Source organism: Ahaetulla prasina, chromosome 5, assembly GCF_028640845.1.
Source record: "Ahaetulla prasina isolate Xishuangbanna chromosome 5, ASM2864084v1, whole genome shotgun sequence".
Lineage (NCBI taxonomy): Eukaryota > Metazoa > Chordata > Lepidosauria > Squamata > Colubridae > Ahaetulla > Ahaetulla prasina.
The window spans coordinates 15,104,659-15,124,130 of record NC_080543.1 but is presented as its reverse complement, the minus strand read 5'-3'; the positions used below and the strand labels follow the sequence as shown (position 1 = coordinate 15,124,130).

At 40.8% G+C, this 19,472-nt stretch overlaps 1 protein-coding gene across 1 annotated transcript in view; it reads right to left on the bottom strand.

The window, feature by feature from the left end:
- Positions 1-9,342: 9,342 nt before the first annotated feature.
- The window catches only part of MTNR1B (melatonin receptor 1B), a 56,447-nt gene continuing 46,317 nt past the window's right edge, over positions 9,343-19,472 (bottom strand). Inside the window, 2 exon segments of the mRNA XM_058185620.1 lie at positions 9,343-9,713; positions 9,715-10,508. Coding sequence (XP_058041603.1) covers positions 9,639-9,713; positions 9,715-10,508 — 869 coding nt within the window. The 3' untranslated portion in view covers positions 9,343-9,638.

Below are 19,472 nucleotides of genomic sequence, written 5' to 3'. Positions count from 1 at the left end.
TTGGGCCTGGTGGGACTAGAACCTGCAGTAATTGCAGGCAGCTGCTGTTAATAACAGACTGCATTAGCAGTCTGAGCCACAGAGGCCCTAGAAGTTAATGTCAGAAAATTCTCTTTCTGGGAGTTGAAAATGCTCATTCTGGGAGTTGAAGTCCAGAAGTCTTAAAGTTGCCAAGTTGGAGTACGAGATCTCGTCATAGTGAGCTGCTCAGGAGAAAAATGAATGTGGCCTGACTTGGAGCTTTTTCTTCCAGCAGTAAAAGATACATTTTAGGGGAATGGTGAAAAGTCTGTTTGCATTTTTAATTTTTTTTTTACTAACGTGTAGTCAGACTTAAGAAAGAATGGTACAGTTTTTGAAGCAATTTTAATTACGTGTGCAGAGAATGATAATGCCAAAAATCAAAGTATGTTCTTCTCTTGTTCACAAATTGCAAAAAAAGGAAAGGAAAAATAAAATCAGCTAAATATTACGCAGAAAAGGAGACAAATTGAACATCGATAGCCAACTCCAAACAATCAATCAATGAAAAACAGCTTATGCCTTTGTTCCATTATTCAGCTGGGCTGCATGTAGCTCAGAATACAGAATAACAAAGTTGGAAGAGACCTTGGAGCAGGGATGAAATCCAGCAGGTTCTGACAGGTTCTGGAAAACTAGTGGCGGAAATTTTGAGTAGTTCAGAGAACAGGCAAATACTACCTCTGGCTGGCCCCAGAGTGGGGTGGGAATGGGGATTTTGCAATATCCTTCCCCCAGGAGTGGGAAAGGAATGGGGGTTTTGCAATAGCCTTCCCCCAGGAGTGGGGAGGGAATGGAGATTTTGCAGTATCCTTTCCCTGGAGTGGGAAGAGAATGGGGATTTTGCAGTATCCTTCCCCTGCCACGCCCACCAAGCCACACCACACCCACCAAGCCACGCCCAGAGAACTGGTAATAAAAAAATTTGGATTTTACCACTGCCTTGGAGGTCTTCCAGTCATGAGCAGAAATGGTGAATGGGTTATGAATCAAGCCTGATGCAGCAACCAGGACTGTTAAGAGAACAGTCAATATAAGAGGATATTTGTAAAAGACTGTACACAAGAAAAATATATATTGGAATGGAGGAAGTGGATTGATTATATTCAAAATAAGTATCAGATTAAAAAATATCAATTAGTTTTTGAGTGAAGTTAGGAATTATTATGTATTAGTTTAAGAAAGAAGGGAATTGATAGTGTGATGGTGTGAAATGGAATATGTTTTATGTTATATTTTAGATTATGTTTGTTAGTTACAATACCCTGTATTCTGTTCTGGGAAGTCTCGGGGAAGGAGGCGGGGAAGGGAAGACTATAAATTGATTGGTTGCCATTGTACAGGAATAATGGTAGAATTAAACAAGTTGGAATGGTGTAATGTCGGGACTGCTCGGCAAACACTCCCGAAGGGAAAGGGTAAGGAAAGAGGAGTAAAGAAGGAAGAAAGTAGGTAGGTAAGTGGGTAGGGAGGAAAGAAGGGAGGGAGAAGAAAGGATAGGAGGAGGAGAAGAAGGAGAAGATAGAGGGTTAGAAAGGATGGTAGTGAGAAGTGGGAAAGAGGAGGGGAAGTAGGAAAGCGAGGAGAAGGTGGTGGGGGAAGTTTAAGAAGGATGAGAAGGGAAGGAAGGATTAAAGGGGGGAGTGGCAGTCGAGCAGCCCTGACTGAGTATAATTCGAGTATAGGACTGATTGTTGGATAAGTGATTGTATTGTACACTGGTCAAATTGTGGGAATTATTATGGGAAAATAAAAAAATTTTTGCAAAAAAAAAAAAAGAGGATATTTGCAGTTTAGGGTTGAGCTGTAGGGTTCTTGGTGCTCTTAGGGCTTGTTTTCCTGTAGACTTTTCATTACCCAATTAGGTAACATCGTTGTCTGCAAGAAAACAACCAAGCTCAGCATCAGGTTCCTGTTTATGGTCACAACAAACAGTCTATCTCCAAGTGCTTCAACGACCCTCTAAAAGGATGGAAATGACCAGCTGAGAAGTGAAACATCTTCAAAAGAAAAAAACCAGAAAGTCCAGTTGCCTCCTGAAAAAGCACCTTTGGGACAACCATGACCCGGATGACTAAGAAGCTCTACAGACTTTTAACAGTCTAATATCAGATCAGTTTCTTACCAGAATAAGAGAGAGCTGGAGACTGGTTATTCTGTATGTAAAAATACCTGAGTGGCATGGTGGCCTCGTGGTGAAGATGCTTGCCTCCCACTCAGAAGGTTGAGAGTTCAATCCTAAGTAGTGGCAAATGTTGTCTCTTCTAGGGCGCAAAGAAAAAAATATCTGCTGTGAACTCTGTGTGGCATCAGGAAGGGCATCCAGCCAGTAAACGCACAGCTCCATCCAATCGCCCTGACTCTTACCCCGAATTAAGGGGCCACAGGGTTGTAAAAGGGGAGATTTATGTGTGGTGTTTTGGTGGTAGAACATCTTGGAGTTTTACATAATTAGGTTAACAAAGTGGTTCTGTTTAATTGAGCATTTGGAGTTTCCTCAAGTGAATCAGTAGACCTGGGCTAAGAGTGTTTCTGGAATGAGCTCAATCATTTCTATACTCCAATATTGATTTTTAGGGGCAGAAGAGTTTCTTCCTATTTAGACAAAAATGGAACTTTAAAAAATCAAAGGGTTTTCCCACCCCTCCAATATGATGAGTTGCATCTAATAAAGTCATCCATGCAACTTACGTATACATTATTTATTGGAAATAAATGTGATGGCTTTTCAAAGATACGTAGGTTGAGAAAGAATAAAGCGACTGCTTTCCAAAATGATAAGCGATTTCCTCCAACTATTTTATAGATGAAGCCTTCTCAATTCATTTTCTTTGCTACCATTTGAAATATTAAGGCATCAATATTTGAAATGCTGTAATCAGTTTTACTACATAAAGGATTCTACCATAGTCCACATCCTTTTTGAATTTGTTTAAAGGTTGGTAAAAACAGTTAGCTAGTAAAGGCTAGTAAAATTGTCTGCCTTTATTCTATCACAAATAATTGCCTCTTGCAAATTATAATTTCTTCTACAAAAGAAGATAAAGTAGAAATTTCCAGGTTTGGAAAAGGCATGCTTCAGGAGTCTTTCTGAATAGCGCTATGAATTGACCTTGCTGTCTTAGAGATCAGAATGCAGAATGGGTGAAATATATACATATATATTTTTAAAATGCGTGGTTTTGCATTTCACGATTCAGTTTTGTTTTGAAAACTTCAATTTATGTATAAGCTAAACTATGTTTTGCAATCTCTTCCCTTTTCTAATGAAAAATGTATATGCGTGTATCTTTATCTTAGGTTTGTTTTTTAAAAGGAACTCATAAATTAACGAGAAAACAAGATGCCGCTGATTCATTAATGAACACCTGGCAAATGGCACAGATTAGAAATAAGCTGGGGGTAGAAAGAAAAATGAAAGAAAGAGCAAAGCAACCTAAGATTAAAAACTGAACAGATTCACTCTTACGTATCCAATGAGGAAAGTCCAACATTGGCTGTTCCTGTTTCCTATTTACAGACCCCTCACATCCTGGACATCAACTGTTTCAACTCCTACCCTCAAAATGACGCTATAGAGCACTGCACACCAGAACAACTAGACACAAGAACATTTTTTTCCCGAATGCCATCACTCTGCTAAACAAATAATTTCCTCAACACTGTCAAACTATTCACTAAGTCTGCATTACTATTAATCTTCTCATTGTTCCCATCACCCACCTCCTTCCACTTATGACTGTATGATTGTAACTTTGTTGCTTGTATCCTTATGATTTATATTGACATTGATTGTTTCTTGATTGCTTATTTGTACCCTATGACTATCATTAAGTGTTGTACCTTACGATTCTTGATGAACGTATCTTTTCTTTTATGTACACTGAGAGCATATGCACCAAGACAAATTCCTGGTATGTCCAATCACACTTGGCCAATAAAAATTCAATTCTAATTCAATTCTAATGATTTCCCACCTATTGATTCCAAGGGAAATAGAATTACATGGTGAAAAAAAAAATCCAGGAAGACGAGGTGAAAGAAATTAGTGGAATGAAATATGTTGCAGCATTAACTGCTTTGATAAAAAAATATAACACAGCCTACATTTCAGTTTCTGCTATTTTATGATTTATGGTTTATTTTAGTTACACGTTTATCTATATATTTCATTCCTTTGTGTTAGCCATTTTGAGAATTGATTCAGGTGGAAGTGGAGAATGTCAATAACAGTAATAATGGTACAGACTCTGATGCCTTATTTATCCTGAAAGAAATAATGCCAACAGGGGAAATATTCATTGTGGGGGGAAAAATCCATCCAAAGTTATAGCCTCTTATAGAATTGTAAATGTCTTTATTCAAAAACAAAGAACTCTCTGGCTATTGCCTTTAGAACTACAATAGTTAAATGCATTAACAAAGTATACAATCTATACTCATATTCCATATAAAGTCTAATTGAATTAAGTGGAGTTTAATTTTGGAAAGGCATGATCGCTAATGGTGTTTGAGCCAAGATACACTGAACGAAGAAAGGAAAAGGGTCCTATCTGAACTTTGTAATACTTTCTCAATGTGTTTCTCAACCATGGGAACTTCCAGGAACATGGACTTCTACTCTCAAGATTCTCATTGATGGCCATGCTGGCTGTGGAATTCTGGGATTTGAAGTTCCACACACACCTAGAAATTGCTACGGTTGGGGAACGCTGATGTAGTAGGTCAGGGGTGTCAAACTGGTGGCCTATGGGCCGGATGTGTCACATGCAAGCCATGCCCATCCCAGCTCCACGAAGGGGAAAAACATTGCGAAATGTCACGTGACAGCAACGGTACCTAGTGGTCGGATTCCAAATCTTTTCCAACCAGTTCTGTGAGAGAGTGCTTTGCGCACGTGTGCAGCACTCGAGGACCGCTTTCGGTGTCAGCGCTGGTGAGCTGAGCTGTTTTTTAGCTCAGCTGAGGTGCGGCAATCTGATCTGCTGCGCGAATCAGCTGAACTAAAGAAGAAGAGAATATAGGACAGGGAATGGCGGGAACGGGAAGGTGGGGCCAGCCAGAGGTTGTATTTGCTGGTTCTCCGAACTACTCAAGATTTCCGCTACCGGTTCGCCTGAACCGATCCGAACCATCCGAATACCACCTCTGAACGTGACGCAGCAAGTTTGACATTCGTGTAGTAGGTGGTTTTTCTCTTCTTATCCAAGTTCTGTACAGGATCAGTATACCTCCAACGGGTGTGAGAAAATTTCCCCTTTGAACAATATGAGAAAAATATAATACAATTTTCATTCTAATTCGCGTGGTAGGAAGGAGATATGAACTTCTTCTCATCTATTACAGAAGAAAGTGAGGTAAATGTGCACCCAATACATGAAGATATAACAGATCTCTACATCCCAGTGTTATAGCTGAGATGGAGAAAAAGGAATATGTTTAATACAGTGGCTATTCATTACTTAACTAGAGCAAAAACATACTTTGATTTTGTTGTAAAAACAAGGACACATTTCATCTGAAATCTTAACCTTTCAGTTCTTTTATATCCTTTTAATAAGCACAAACATTGCATTTGATTCCAACAGCTGGAAGGCATTGAGCCTCCTGATGCGGAAAAAAACACATTCTCATATATAAAATATACGAAAACTCCTTTTTACAGCCCTATAATCCCTTAATCACATATATAAAAATGTAATATCGACAGGTAAGTCCTCGACTTACGACCACAACTTAGCCCTAGGTTTACGTTGCTGAGAAATCTGTTTAGTGAGTTTTGCTCCATTTTATGACTTTTCTTGCCATATTTGTTAACAGAGTCACTGCAGTTGTTAAATTAGTAACACGGTTGTTAAGTGAATCTGGTATCCCCATTGACTTTGCTTGCCAGAATGTGGCAAAAGGGGATCACATAACCCCGGGACTCTGCAACCGTCATAAATGTGAATCAGTTGTCAAGCATCTGAATATCAATCACATGACTATGGGGATGCTGCAAAGGTCATAAGTGTGAAAAATAGTGATGTCACTTTTTTCAGGGCTGTTGTAACTTTGAATGGTCACTATTTTGTAAGTCGAGGACTATCTGTATTTAAAATACAAAACGTATTTTATTTTTAAGTCTTCCCTTTGTCTGCCATGATTACTGACTTAAGATAATCATGGGCACATTTAAAGCACACCCATTAGGAATAGGGGCAGTGGTGAGATTCAAATAATTTAACAACTGGTTCTCTGCCCTAATGACCAGCTGGGTAGGTGTGGCTCAGTGGTCATGTGACCGTGGTGGGTATGACCAACTCAACGTTACTCTCGTCAATGGGCGCTTTGCCTTAGCTGTTACAATGTAATAAGGGTTAACCAAGAGGCAGTTTCTGTAAGCAAGGCAATAAAGATTAGGCTAGAAACACCACCAGAATGTTTCCTTCCTGCCTTCCTTACAGGATTAGCCCTGGAAAGTGGAAAAAAAACAAAATAAGATTTCTTCCAACAACTGGTTCTCTGAACTGCTTAGAAAGTTAACAACCGGCTCTGCCGAGTAGGTGCGAACCGGCTGAATCCCACCACTGAATAGGGGTAGTTTTCCTATGGATCCATCTGTACAAACCCAGCAAGATTTGTAAACACTCAAATATTCTCAAGACAGGTGCTTCTCATTTTTTCGGAGTTCCCATCACAGCAAGATTATAATAATTCTGGAATAAGACTAGTTGGGACAGTGAGGAAACCCCTTGATTGATTTGTGAGAGGGCTGAGTTTTTGTAGGATACCAGGGAAGCCCACTGCTCAACTCATTTATGGATGAATATGTATGGACTACATAGATTTTCCTAAAAGAAACCAACCCTGACTGGAAGGGCAGTGTTGTGCCTCGTCCTCCCTCCTCTCCTCAGCCGGGCCCCTCCCGTCTACATCCGGGGCTGTTATCAGACTCCGAGTCTGATAATGAAGATGAACGGCCTGTCATGCCTCCAGCCCCCGGCCCTGGCCCCATGCCCAGAGAGGATTCCAGGAATGAACAAACAAACCTGATAAACCTCACTCCTACAGCGTGTGAGCAGGAAGCCAGCCACGTGCTGGAATTACTGATAGCAGATCCAGCTGAAGAGAATTCAAAGTGGGAGGATCCTCGCTTCCAGAGATCTGAGAGGCGACACCAGCAGAAGGAAGGGAGGGGCAGGCCTGGATAAATGCTGAGTTATGGAGCCACACCCCACAGCCTATATAAAGGACCTGCTTTTGGCATTCCAACCTTGAGTCAAGCAAAGTCTCATCTAGTTTGCTGCTATTGCTGAAGTTACAACTTGGACTCCTGCCTGCCCTGAGAAACCTTGAAGGAATTTGACAAGCTGCAGAGGCTTCGTTGCCACGCTTGATACGGACTTCCTAGACCCGGTCGTCGGAGGGGGAGTTTGACACGACAGGCAGATATTGAAGCTGAAGCTCAAATACTGTGGCCACCAAATGGGAAGAGAGGACTCACTGAAAAAGACCCTGATGTTGAGAAAGATGGAAAGCCAAAGGAGAAGGGGATGGCAGAGGAATAGATGATTAGATACGGCGTGTGTGTGTGTTCAGCCAGTTTGGCTGCCCCTCCCAGGAGTCTCCACGTGGCCCGTTTTGGATGCCAGGTAAGTGCAGCGCCCGCACAGGCCTTCTGGGAGTTCTGCAACTCCAGAAACGGGCCCATTTCTGGCCTCCAGAGGCTCGAGGAAAACCTCTGGAGCCTGGGGAGAGTGCAAACATCCCCCCCACACCGTGGTGCAGGAGGCCAAGTAGACCACGCCGCCCAAGAAGTCGGGCAGAGAATCAGTTGCTATAAATTTTGAATCCCACCCCTGATTAGATAGTGTGATCAATGCGATCAATATGGATTTGAGCAAAATCTGGGAGACAATGGAAGACAAGGGACTTAGCATACTATGGTTCCTGGGGTTGCGAAAAATTGGACATGACTTAGCGATAGAACAGCAACAACAACAAACCAAGTATTAGGAAGAGGAGGTGTGAAAGATCTATCTGAACTTGATTTTAATTGAATCTTCATGGCTGGAGTCCCACCACTTGGATTATAATTCTGACAATATACAAAAATGAGCTGACCGTTTAATTAATCTAATTGGCTCCCACCTTCTGGGATGTCGTGCCCCACAAGTTGAGAGCCACCTCTCACCTTTTTGGCCTTCCATAACAGCCTCAAAACCAGTCCCTTTTGACTGGCCTGGGACGCTGATGGAGGCATTAGTGGACTAAGAAGAAGCCCCATGGTATTCTGGTTTTATTTTATTTCTGTTTATTTAAAACTTAATGGTTAAACGTTTATACGTCATCTTTTATGAAGTCTGGGTAAGCCACCCGGAGTTATTTGACAATTTATTTATTTATTTATTTATAATTTAATTTCTATACCGCCCTTCTCCCGAAGGACTCAAGGCAGTTTACAGCCATATTTAAAAATACAAAATACAAACAACAAATTTAAAAACAGAATTAAAACCAAATATTTAATAGGCCGAATCAAACTAAAACGGTCATAGACCGACGTAAAACCCATTTAAAAATTTCAATTTAAAATTACACTTAGGCCAGTCCTGCACGATGAAATAATAAAGTCTTAAGTTCACGTTTGAAGGTCCGGAGGTCGGGGAGTTGGCGCAACCCCGGAGGCAGCTCATTCCAAAGGGTCGGTGCCGCCACAGAGAAGGCTCTCCCCCTGGGGGCCGCCAACCAACATTGTTTGGTCGACAATAAGATGGGTGGAACCAGAGGTGGGTTTCAGCAGGTTCTGACTAGTTCTGGAGAACTGGTAGTGGAAATTTTGAGTAGTTTGGAGAACCGGTAAATATTACCTCCGACTGGCCCCACCCCCATCTATTCTCTGCCTCCCAAGTCCCAGCTGATTGGGAGGAAATGGGGATTTTGCAGTAACCTTCCCCTGGAGTGGGGAGGGAATGGAGATTTTACAGTATCCTTTCCTGCCACACCCACCAAGCCATGCCATGCCATGCCACGCCATGCCACGCCCACCAAACTCACAGAACCGGTAGTAAAAAAAAAATTGAATCCCACCACTGGGTGGAACATAGATTATTAATAAATAAATAATAAACAATAATTAAGTCAGCTCTTGAGGAACAGGCATTGCTCTTCCCATTTTACTCTTTTAGTACTATATAAGACTGAGCCAGCATTCAGCTGAAGGAAGTTTAAATAATCACCATAACCACCATTAAAAAAAGAAGAAGAAAAACGAATGTCATTAAATTACACCCACTCCTCATTCCTTAAGAGACACATTCCGGTATTTAAGAATTCTATTTTGGACAAACTCCACAAAGATCACGATTGGTTGCTGTCCGTACCTCAAAGTCCCACATAGGGTTTTGAACTTAAAGCAAGCAAACAAACGTTGAGTTTACTTTCCAAATTCCAAAGCTGTATTTAAAAAGGGTTCTTAGTGAATAAAAATATAAACAGAACCTTCTTTGTCGAGAGAGCTCAGTCCCATGTGGTCACGATGGAGTGGCAGAATCAGATTTAGGCATACAAACGTACAAAGAACTCAAGTTTGATTCCATGCAATGGGACACGTTTATCATTCACATTCATCTTATTTACAATGTACTAGTATGAATTGGGTCATTATTATTTAAAGCAGGAGAAAGTTTGCTCTTCTGAATTTCTGTCTCCCCCTTTGGTATTGTTCTGATGAAAGAGCGTGGGAAGCCACAGGGACATTAGAATGCGTTTATATTCCTTCCGAAAATTTTGGTTTAGAAGCCCGTAGATTATTGCGTTAAGGCAACTGTTGAAGTAGGCCATGAAGTAGCTCACCACAAACAACCACTCGGGGATTTTGGGCGCTACTTCTGAAGGGTTAATGGCCACAGCCAGACCTATTAAGTTCAACGGCGCCCAGCAAAAGGCAAAGATCACAAAGACGACAAACATGGTGAGAAAGTTTCGGAAGTCGCTTGGTTTTATCTTCAGCTGCAATTCTGATTTGACTTTCCTCCTGACTTGTATCACCAGAATCCAGATCCTCAAGTAGCAGAAGCTCACAATGGTGATCGGAAGGATGAAGTGGATGACGACGACGGCAATGGTGTAACAGGAGCTGGTTGTTTGGGCGAAGGTGCACGAATAGATCCTTTGATCGTACTTGAGGGAGCCAACGAAAAAGTTCGGCACGGTTGCAACCACGGTGAGAACCCAGACCAGGCAGACATAGAACATCGTATTCCACCAACTGTACACTTTATCGTATACAAAACTGTGACAAATGTAGCAGTATCTGTTGATTGCGATGGCGGTGATGTTGAAGATGGAACCGATCACGCTCAATCCCATCACAAAGCCGCTCACTTTGCAGTGTGTTTCTCCCAATGACCAGCCATTGTGAAAAAGGGCAATGAGGACTAAAGGATAAGGGTACAAGGCCACCACTAGGTCCGCCAAGGCCAAGCTAACCACAAACACATTGCCTGAAAAAGAGAAGAAAAAAAAGAGAGAGATGAACAAAGTCAAGACTTTGGATATCCAAAATGAGAAACTCTTTCAGATGTAAAGGACAAATTTCAAGACTATATGCATACTTCAATTTTGGGGGGAAAAAAAACCATTCTAGAACAGGATACCAGTTTTGGATTGGCATGTATATATGTTTTTTCCTTTTGATTTACGACATGGGGTGGATTCAAAGTTCTTAGTAAAGAACATTCATCTTAAGCGTTCCAGGATTGGATGGAATTTGATGTCAGTATTCTACGGAGAAATCCTTCAGGTGATTCTGAACGTAATTTAGGCCAGAGGTCCCCAGGTGACGGGGTGAGGTCCTGTTCCTGCCCCAGCTCTTGCTCACCTAGCAGTTTGAAAGCATGTAGTAGATTAATAGGTGCCATTTCTGTTGGAAGGTAACAACCTTCCGTGCACCTTGGCATATAGTCATGCTGGGCACATGACTGTGGAAGCCTCTTCGGACAATGCTGGCTCCTTTGGCTATGAAATGGAAATGAGCCAGGATTTCCCCATTTTCCTTTAAAAAAGAAGTATAGGTCTCCTGTGTGAGCAGGGAGTTGGACTAGATGACCTCCAAGGTCCCTTCCAACTGTGTTACTGTTACTTCAAGAATATGAATTCTGCATTTGTATACTGGGTTTGTGTGTGTGTGTGTGTGTGTGTGTGTGTGTGTGTGTGTGTGTGTGTTTTCTGTCAAAGCACCTGGTCTGCCCCAATATGGGAGGGAGCATACTGCTTCCCTTTCATCTTGAGGAGAACTTGTGGCTCAGAGGTTAACATAACTGCCTAACATGCAGGCAGCCCAAGTTCGAATCCAAGTAAGGGTATGGCTAGCTAATGAGAGCTAAATAGCTTGAAATAGATCTATACTAGTCTCCCTTTATTTCTTTATCAGCAAAACACACACATATATATATAATGTACCAAATTTGTGTTTTTTATAGCTATCTATCTATCTATCTATCTATCTATCTATCTATCTATCTATCTATCTATCTATCTATCTATCTATCTATCTATCTATCTATCTATTCGCTTTAGACTGACCATGATTTAACAGGGTTATTTCCAAATTTGTGAGCCATCAGAATCTGTAATTTAGGCAACGTAGGTATCTGTAATCTACTCCGTACTTTGTGGGCCTCACTACTGCTCCTGAGTCACAAATGCTATTTCCTCAGCCTTCCAAATACTATCACCTATGCACAGCTATGCCAATGCTACTTTTCAGTTAATAACTTACTTGGTAACCCTAGGCAATGTGGATTGCATTGCACATAAGTGAGCAGATCAATAAAGATGAGGCAGAGTATTCGGATTTCTTTCTGTGAGGTTGGGAGGAACGGCGCTGCCCTTTTCAGCGGACATAAATGAAACTGAAACAGTGGACCATTTCTTTCTACCAACATCCTGTTGGCGTTGCTCAAAAGTCCAGTTTGCTCTTGTTATGGGGGAACGAGGGTTTTGTTTATTTATTTATTTCTCACTTTTATTTTTATAAATAATTTAAGGTGGCGAACCTACCTCATATTCCTGCCTCCTCCTATTTTCCCCACAACCCCCACCCTGTGAGGTGAGTTGGGCTGAGGGAGAGTGACTAGGCCAAAATCGCTTAGCTGGCTTTCATGCCAAAGAAGGCGAGGGAAGGCCACCCCCTCCTAGAGGAATGAAATATTTTGAGGAATATTAAAAAGGCAAGATATTACATTTCTCCAAAGGAAGAAATGGGGAAACATGTTTTTTAGAGGCAGGAAGCAGCTCCCAAGTCTTTCTGAATAGAATAGAATAGAATAGAATAGAATAGAATAGAATAGAATAGAATAGAATAGAATAGAATAGAATAGAATAGAATAGAATTTTTATTGGCCAAGTGTGATTGGACGCACAAGGAATTTGTCTTGGTGCATATCTTCTCAGTGTACATAAAAGATAAGTTCATCAAGAATCATGAGGTACAACACTTAATGATAGTCATAGGGTACTAATAAGCAATCAGGAAACAATCAATATCAATATAAATCGTAAGGATACAAGCAACAAAGTTAATAGCCTCCCCCCAGCAGACATTTTGTGCCCATTAAGAAAGACTGGGCCAGCCTATCTACAAAACAAAAGACCTTAAGCTCCAGGGTGATGGGATTAAGAAGGACATGACCCTTCAGGACATAATAGGATTAACCCACTACCATTTAGCAGAAGACACAGAGCTCACATTGCACAATCTCCTATGGGCATTTCAGATATTGCACAATCCCTCTAGCAGCATCTCTGAAACGTATAAAAATCCATGTAATCACCAAACTAATTGGTCAGCTGACCCAGGACTCCTGGTGGGTTCTGTTCCTCATTAGGAACCATCTTTCCAATCAGCCTCCATGTTTCTCGTGTCTTTCTCCAAGCTTGGAACTGAACCAGATGAAATTTCCTTCCAACAAAGCTCCTGGCGTCTAGTCTGGTGCCTTAACCATTAGATCAAACTTCCTTGAAATATGTTATGTATGTTCCATTTTGTACCAGGTCAGAGGGGAGACTAAACTAATCTTATTAGCCCCAGCCCAGGTTAACCTGCTTAGTTTTCAATTAAATTGTAAAGATTTAAGATCCTGGTCTCAAAGAAAAGATTTCTCTGCCATATCTAATACAGGATCTGGATTACTAGCCTCTTGGCGGGGTTAGGATGTCCGTTGGCTTATTTACAACGCAGCAAGGTTATTTTTTATTTTATTCGTTTTTAAAAGAATGATATAGCTGTCCCTGTTGTAACCACAACCTGGGCAGCTCACAAAACAATAAAAAATCCACCCCAACAATCAAATAAAAGCTCAATAAAAAAATTCATGGTGCCTTGAGGCAGCACTCTCTCATCCACACCCATATCTTGCTCAACATATCCAAAGAAACTCTGTTTGTATTGAGATTGTTGACCACAGCCAACTCTGAGATTGTTGACCACAGCCAACACATTAATTTGGCCTTACCCAGTGTGGTGCCCATAGTTGTGCTGGATTGTAGTTGTGGGTCTAACTCAGTGGTGACATCTGAACCGGTTTACTACCAGTTCGGTGGCTGGGTATGCTCTGACGATCGCGCGCCACAGCTGTGATCATCAGAGCCTCTTTTTTTACTTTTTTAAAGCATTTTTACTACCGGTTCTGGAGAACCGGTAGTAAAAAAATGCCTAAAAAGTAATAAAAAAAATCCAGACGATCACACATCGCTCAGCTGATTGTCTGGAACTTTTTTTTTACATTTTTTACTACTGGTTTCGCGAACCAGTAGCCTTTTTTACTACCGGTTCGAGCAAACCGGACCAAACCGGTAGCATTTCACCCCTGGTCTAACTGTTCTGAAGGCTTGAGTCAGATCTTTGTAATGATGACACTTCCCTATCCTTCAAATTTCCTGCAGACCAGGGAATGCTCTTTTTATTCCTTCCCATTCTTCCCCTCCTCTTGATAGAGAAATATAACATTTACCATCTCTCTAGCAAGCCTTTCCATTCTGCGTTGTTAATTAAGGTTAAAATGACCCTCGGTTGCTTGTCCCTTCCAACTCTGTTATTCTGTTATTCTAATTAATCATAACATTCAGGTCCCAAAGGTGCTTTTTCAAGAGGCAACAGGACTTTCTGTTTTTTCTTTCAAGACGTTTCACTTCTCATCCAAGAAGCTTGTCCAGAGCTGAAGAAGCTTCTTGGATGAGAAGCGAAACGTCTTCAAAGAAAAACCAGAAAGTCCAGTTGCCTCTTGAAAAAAACACCTTTGGGACAACCATGACCTGGATGACTGAGAATCTCCATAGACATAACATTCAGGGTTTTATACACTGAAGAATTGTAAATGGGAGCTAGGTAGGATTTTATTTGGGACAATCAATGGACTGAGAAATCAATATCCAAATGGATTCAAGCTTTTCATCGGCAGAGAATCTTTAATGGGAAGGAAACAATCCAAGCCAGGGTCTTTTACAATTTTTGTGAATTCAGAGAATCATCAGGTTGAAATGTACTTACAGATCTCTTATGATTATATCACTTTGTTGTTTGTATGTACACTGAGAGCTTAAGCACAGAAGACAAATTCCTCGTGTGTCCAATCATATTTGGCCAGTAAAGAATATTCTATTCTATTCTTTTTCAAAGAAGTTCTTTGATTCTGACTTCAGGGTTCATATTCTTAGGAGTCTCAGTCTATGAGTCTGCCAACTAAAATAATATGGCATAGGGTCTCTGCTTAGATCAAAAGATTTCCAAGGTCCTTTCTAATTCTGTTATTATGTACAACATGCATGTATCACACAGTTCTCATCATGCTACAGTATGAATTTAGAATTTGATCTGAACTCATGGGATTATGTTCAATTCATATTTTATTAAACTTAGCTAACATATGGGATTGAATTTATAAGAGGAATTATTGAGTCTATCATCTGGACCTCTATAACTGTCTGGTTTGGTTCTGCAACCCAACAAGACAGACACAGACTTCAGAGGATAATTAGAACTGCAGAAAAAAACAATTGCTAGCAACCTGCCTTCCATTGAGGACCTGTATACTGCATGAGTTAAAAAGAGGGCTGTGAAAATATTTACAGATTCCTCACATCCTGGACATAAACTGTTTTAACTCCTACCCTCAAAACGACGCTATAGAGCACTGCACACCAGAACAACTAGACGCAAGAACAGTTTTCCCCTGAAAACCACCACTCTGCTAAACAAATAATTCCTTCAACACTGTAAAACTATTCACTAAATCTGCATTACTATTAATCTTCTTATCGTTCCTATCATCCATCTCCTTCCATTTATGACTGTATGATGGTAACCTTGTTGCTGCATCCTTACAATTTACTGGTATATTGTTTCCCAGTATGATTTGATTGCTTATTTGTACCCTATGACTATCATTAAGTGTTGTACTTTATGATTCTTAATGAATGTATCTTTTCTTTTTATGTACACTGAGAGCATATGCACCAAAGACAAATTCCTTATGTATCCAATCACACTTGGCCAATAAAGAATTCTATCTACCTACCTACCTACCTACCTACCTACCTACCTACCTACCTACCTATCTATCTATCTATCATCTATCTATCATCTATCTATCATCTATCTATCTATCATCTATCTATCTATCATCTATCTATCTATCTATCTATCTATCTATCTATCTATCATCTATCTATCAGGAGAAGCAACTGAATTTTGTTGATTAAAAAATCTGACTTTGGAACAAAACATAGCAAAAACTTCATAACTCAGATTTTGCTCTGTAAAGTAGAGAGAATGTGTAGATGTATCTGTATTTGCACCCCTTTGCTTCAAAGAATGATATGGTCTTCCCTAGATTGGTCCTTCCAGTCATAAGATATGTCAAATGTGGTATTTTTCCAGGTGTGTTAATTATATTTCTCGTCATTTCTGGTAAAACAATGAAATTGGCCTGGAATTATGGGCAATGTACTTCAACACATCTGGAGAGCATTAGGCTGGGAAATGATAATGGACAATGGAGATAAGATAACTAACTTCTTTCTTTTTCATTTATGCTCCTATGAATCAGTTTTGATTCCTGGCAAGTGCTGGGAGTAGTCCCTGCAGTTGTCTTGGCAATGTTGACAAAAGTGAATTGTCATTGTCTTATTACTAAAACAGACAGAGAATGAATGGTCCAAGGTCATACAGCTGGCTTCCTGTCTAAGGCAGGACTCGGATTCACAGTCTCCCAGTTTCTAGCTTGGTGCCTTAACCATTACACCACACTGGGTCTCAAGAATGAGATTGTAATTTTCAGCACCATAGACAGCTCCAGGATGGGCTGCTAGTGGCAATGTTAATTCAGTACATTAATGTACTATATTTGGTGATGCTTTAAAAAAAATAATGGAATAGAATAGAATTCTTTATTGGCCAAGTGTGATTGGACACACAACAAATTTGTCTTTGGTGCATACGCTCTCTGTGTACATAAAAACCCCACATTCATCAAGAATCATAAGATACAACACTTAGTGATAGTCATAGGATAGCAAATAAGCAATCAAAACATGTAGGAAACTAAATAAAACAATATAAATAGTAAAGATACAAGCAGCAAAGTTATAGTCATAAGTAGAAGGAGATAGGAAGGATGAGAAGAATAATAGTAATACAGTCTTAGTAAATAGTTTGACAGTGTTGTGGGAATTATTTGTTTATCAGAGTAAAGGTATTCAGGAAAAAACTGTCATTGTGTCTAGTTGTTCTGGTGTGCAGTGGCCTATAGCGTTGTTTTCTTTAAAAAAAGAGAGCATCTCTCTCTCTCTCTCTCTCTCTCTCTCTCTCTATATATATATATATATATATATATATATATATATATATATATATATATATATATATATATATATATATATATATATATATATATATATATATATTCTGAGGTTTTCATGGGTGTTTGTATGTAGGTCTTTGGCTGTTCGGGTTTTCTTCCACGTAAAATTGGAAGTGTCTTGGCGACATTTCGATGAAGTCTCATTTGTCATCTTCAGGCTTCAGCTTCGTGCTTCTGGGAGCAATGTGTGATTGCAGCTGTTGGAAACCCGCCCTTATTAACAAACGAGTCCCTAACACGAGGAATGACACCAGACCCACACTCACGAGGTCCACACAGGATGTCATCACCACACATCCACCCAGAAAGCAGACCCAAACCCACACTGATCAGGAAGCACAACCAAGGACCAGAAGCCAGACCGCAGCTGCAACATTAGCCATTTCAAACCCCTCCAATCCATACATACAGCAGACAGACACCCACTATGAAGATGTAGCACGACCACAAACACGAAGCCAAACAACAGCAATGCAACTCACCAGCTCAAATCCCCCTGCAACTCAGACTAATCTGAGCACAACCAAGCCCCCACCCAAACAGGACACACCCCCAGCCAATCAGAGCACAAAAAAACCCCCAGCCAATCAGAGCACAGCCAAGCTCCCACCCAATCAGTTCAAACCCCCACTAGCAGTTAAAAAGGAAGAAACAGCTGCAATCACACATTGCTCCCAGAAGCACGAAGCTGAAGCCTGAAGATGACGAATGAGACTTCATCGAAACGTCGCCAAGACATTTTCAATTTTACGCGGGAAAAACCCAGATAACCAAAGACCTACACATATATATATATATATATATATATATATATATATATATATATATATATATATATATATATATGTGTGTGAATATTTTGTGCTAATTGTTCTGATCGATATTGTTATCTCATTTCAATAGTGAAATCAATTTATGTTTCACTGTGATCTTTTTTTCTAAATACTGCAAATATTTATTTTTTGATAGCTGTGGTTGCAATTCTTGCCTTGCCTCTTTGGCTAAAGCAAGCTATTAATTACCCTCTTCCACCCTTACCGAATTCAGTATCCTGTTCCTGGAAATTATCTTTTCCTGCCTGCATTATTTAGCATGTACATCCACCTTCATCTCTTGTTTCAAATTTATCTACCCCTGTTCCCTTGTTTCAAATTTATCTATCCCCACAATTTTTTTTGTTTGAAAAAGCACCTGATTACAAATTGCGATAATTTAACCTTCGCAGCTCAAATACAACAAGGAAATGCTGAGAAAGTATATGCCACATCTTTGGAGGATTTCGGAACTTTTATTTAATTTTTTTTACAGCTGACTTTCAGACAGTTTAGGACAGGGGTGTAAAACTTGATTTCATTGAGGTTTGCATCTGGGTTGTGTGTGACCTCGGGGTGTGTGGTCAACTCAACATCACTCATGTCGGGGGTGCCTGGTACCCAAGCACTCTGTCAGTGAAAACATGCTCCCGAGCTCCATTTTCAGCTGCGATGCCTTCTGCAATCCTCTGCCAGCAAAAATGTAACTCGGGAGGGCCACAGGTGGCCCTACTGACCGCCGTTTTCACTGGCAGAGGCACCGCTAGCCGGTTCTTTGCTGTTTCCAGGGTGGCCCCGTGGACCAGATTTAAGCACCCCATGGGCCGGATCCAGCCCCCAGGCCTTAAGTTTGACACCACTGGCTTAGGATCACAAAATCCTAGATTCATATGAGGCAACTTAGACCTACAGGTCAAACAATCTCCCAGTCTGTGCAGGTAACCAAATTACCTTCCTTTCATATGTTCAGATTTTATATTTTTGTAAAACACCTCATCCATTCACAAAATTGCATGTAGAAGAATTGGAAGTGGGTAGCTAATCTTTTTAGGGATAAGATGAAAGTCCATTGGCAACTCAAAGGGAAGGATGCTGATTATGTAACTGGTTTTGGACTCTTTGATTAGTCAGTTGGAAGGAGAATACTGATTGGTGTTCCCTGTACATTTTCTGAGTAACAAAGTTGGCCAAAGTGAAGATGCTTATGAGTCCCATTCAGACTGTTTTATGGGGAACAGAAATGCTGGTTATGTGGAAGTGTTCTTGCTAGATTTCTTGGTCGAACCATGTTCTTAATACTCTGATTATATTTTCATAAATGTGGTAACAGTCTCTATGTAATTGTTGTGGTCCTCCAGCAGCCTGTGGACCTGGCAGTAGAGTTGGACAGTGAGGAGGCTGGGGAGGACGATGGGCCACTCCTGAGTCAGGGGAAGGCCCGGACGAGGGCTTTGCGTCGGAGGCAGAGATGGGGCCAGGGCCATCTGGGAGCGATCCGCGGACTCGGGAGCCTCCAGAGACGGACAGCAGAGAGGAAGAGGAACAGGAGGAGCCTGTTTCTAGTGCACACATGAGAAGAGCTGCCAGAAGGCAAGAGCAGCTGAAGCAAAAAGGACGACTTGGGATTAAGGCCAGAAGATGATTGGCTTCTCCCATAAGGCTTAAAAGAGCAGCAACGAGCTGTTGGGTTCTTTGTGGAAAAGCAACATTGAATTCCATTGCTTCTTGTCAGTGT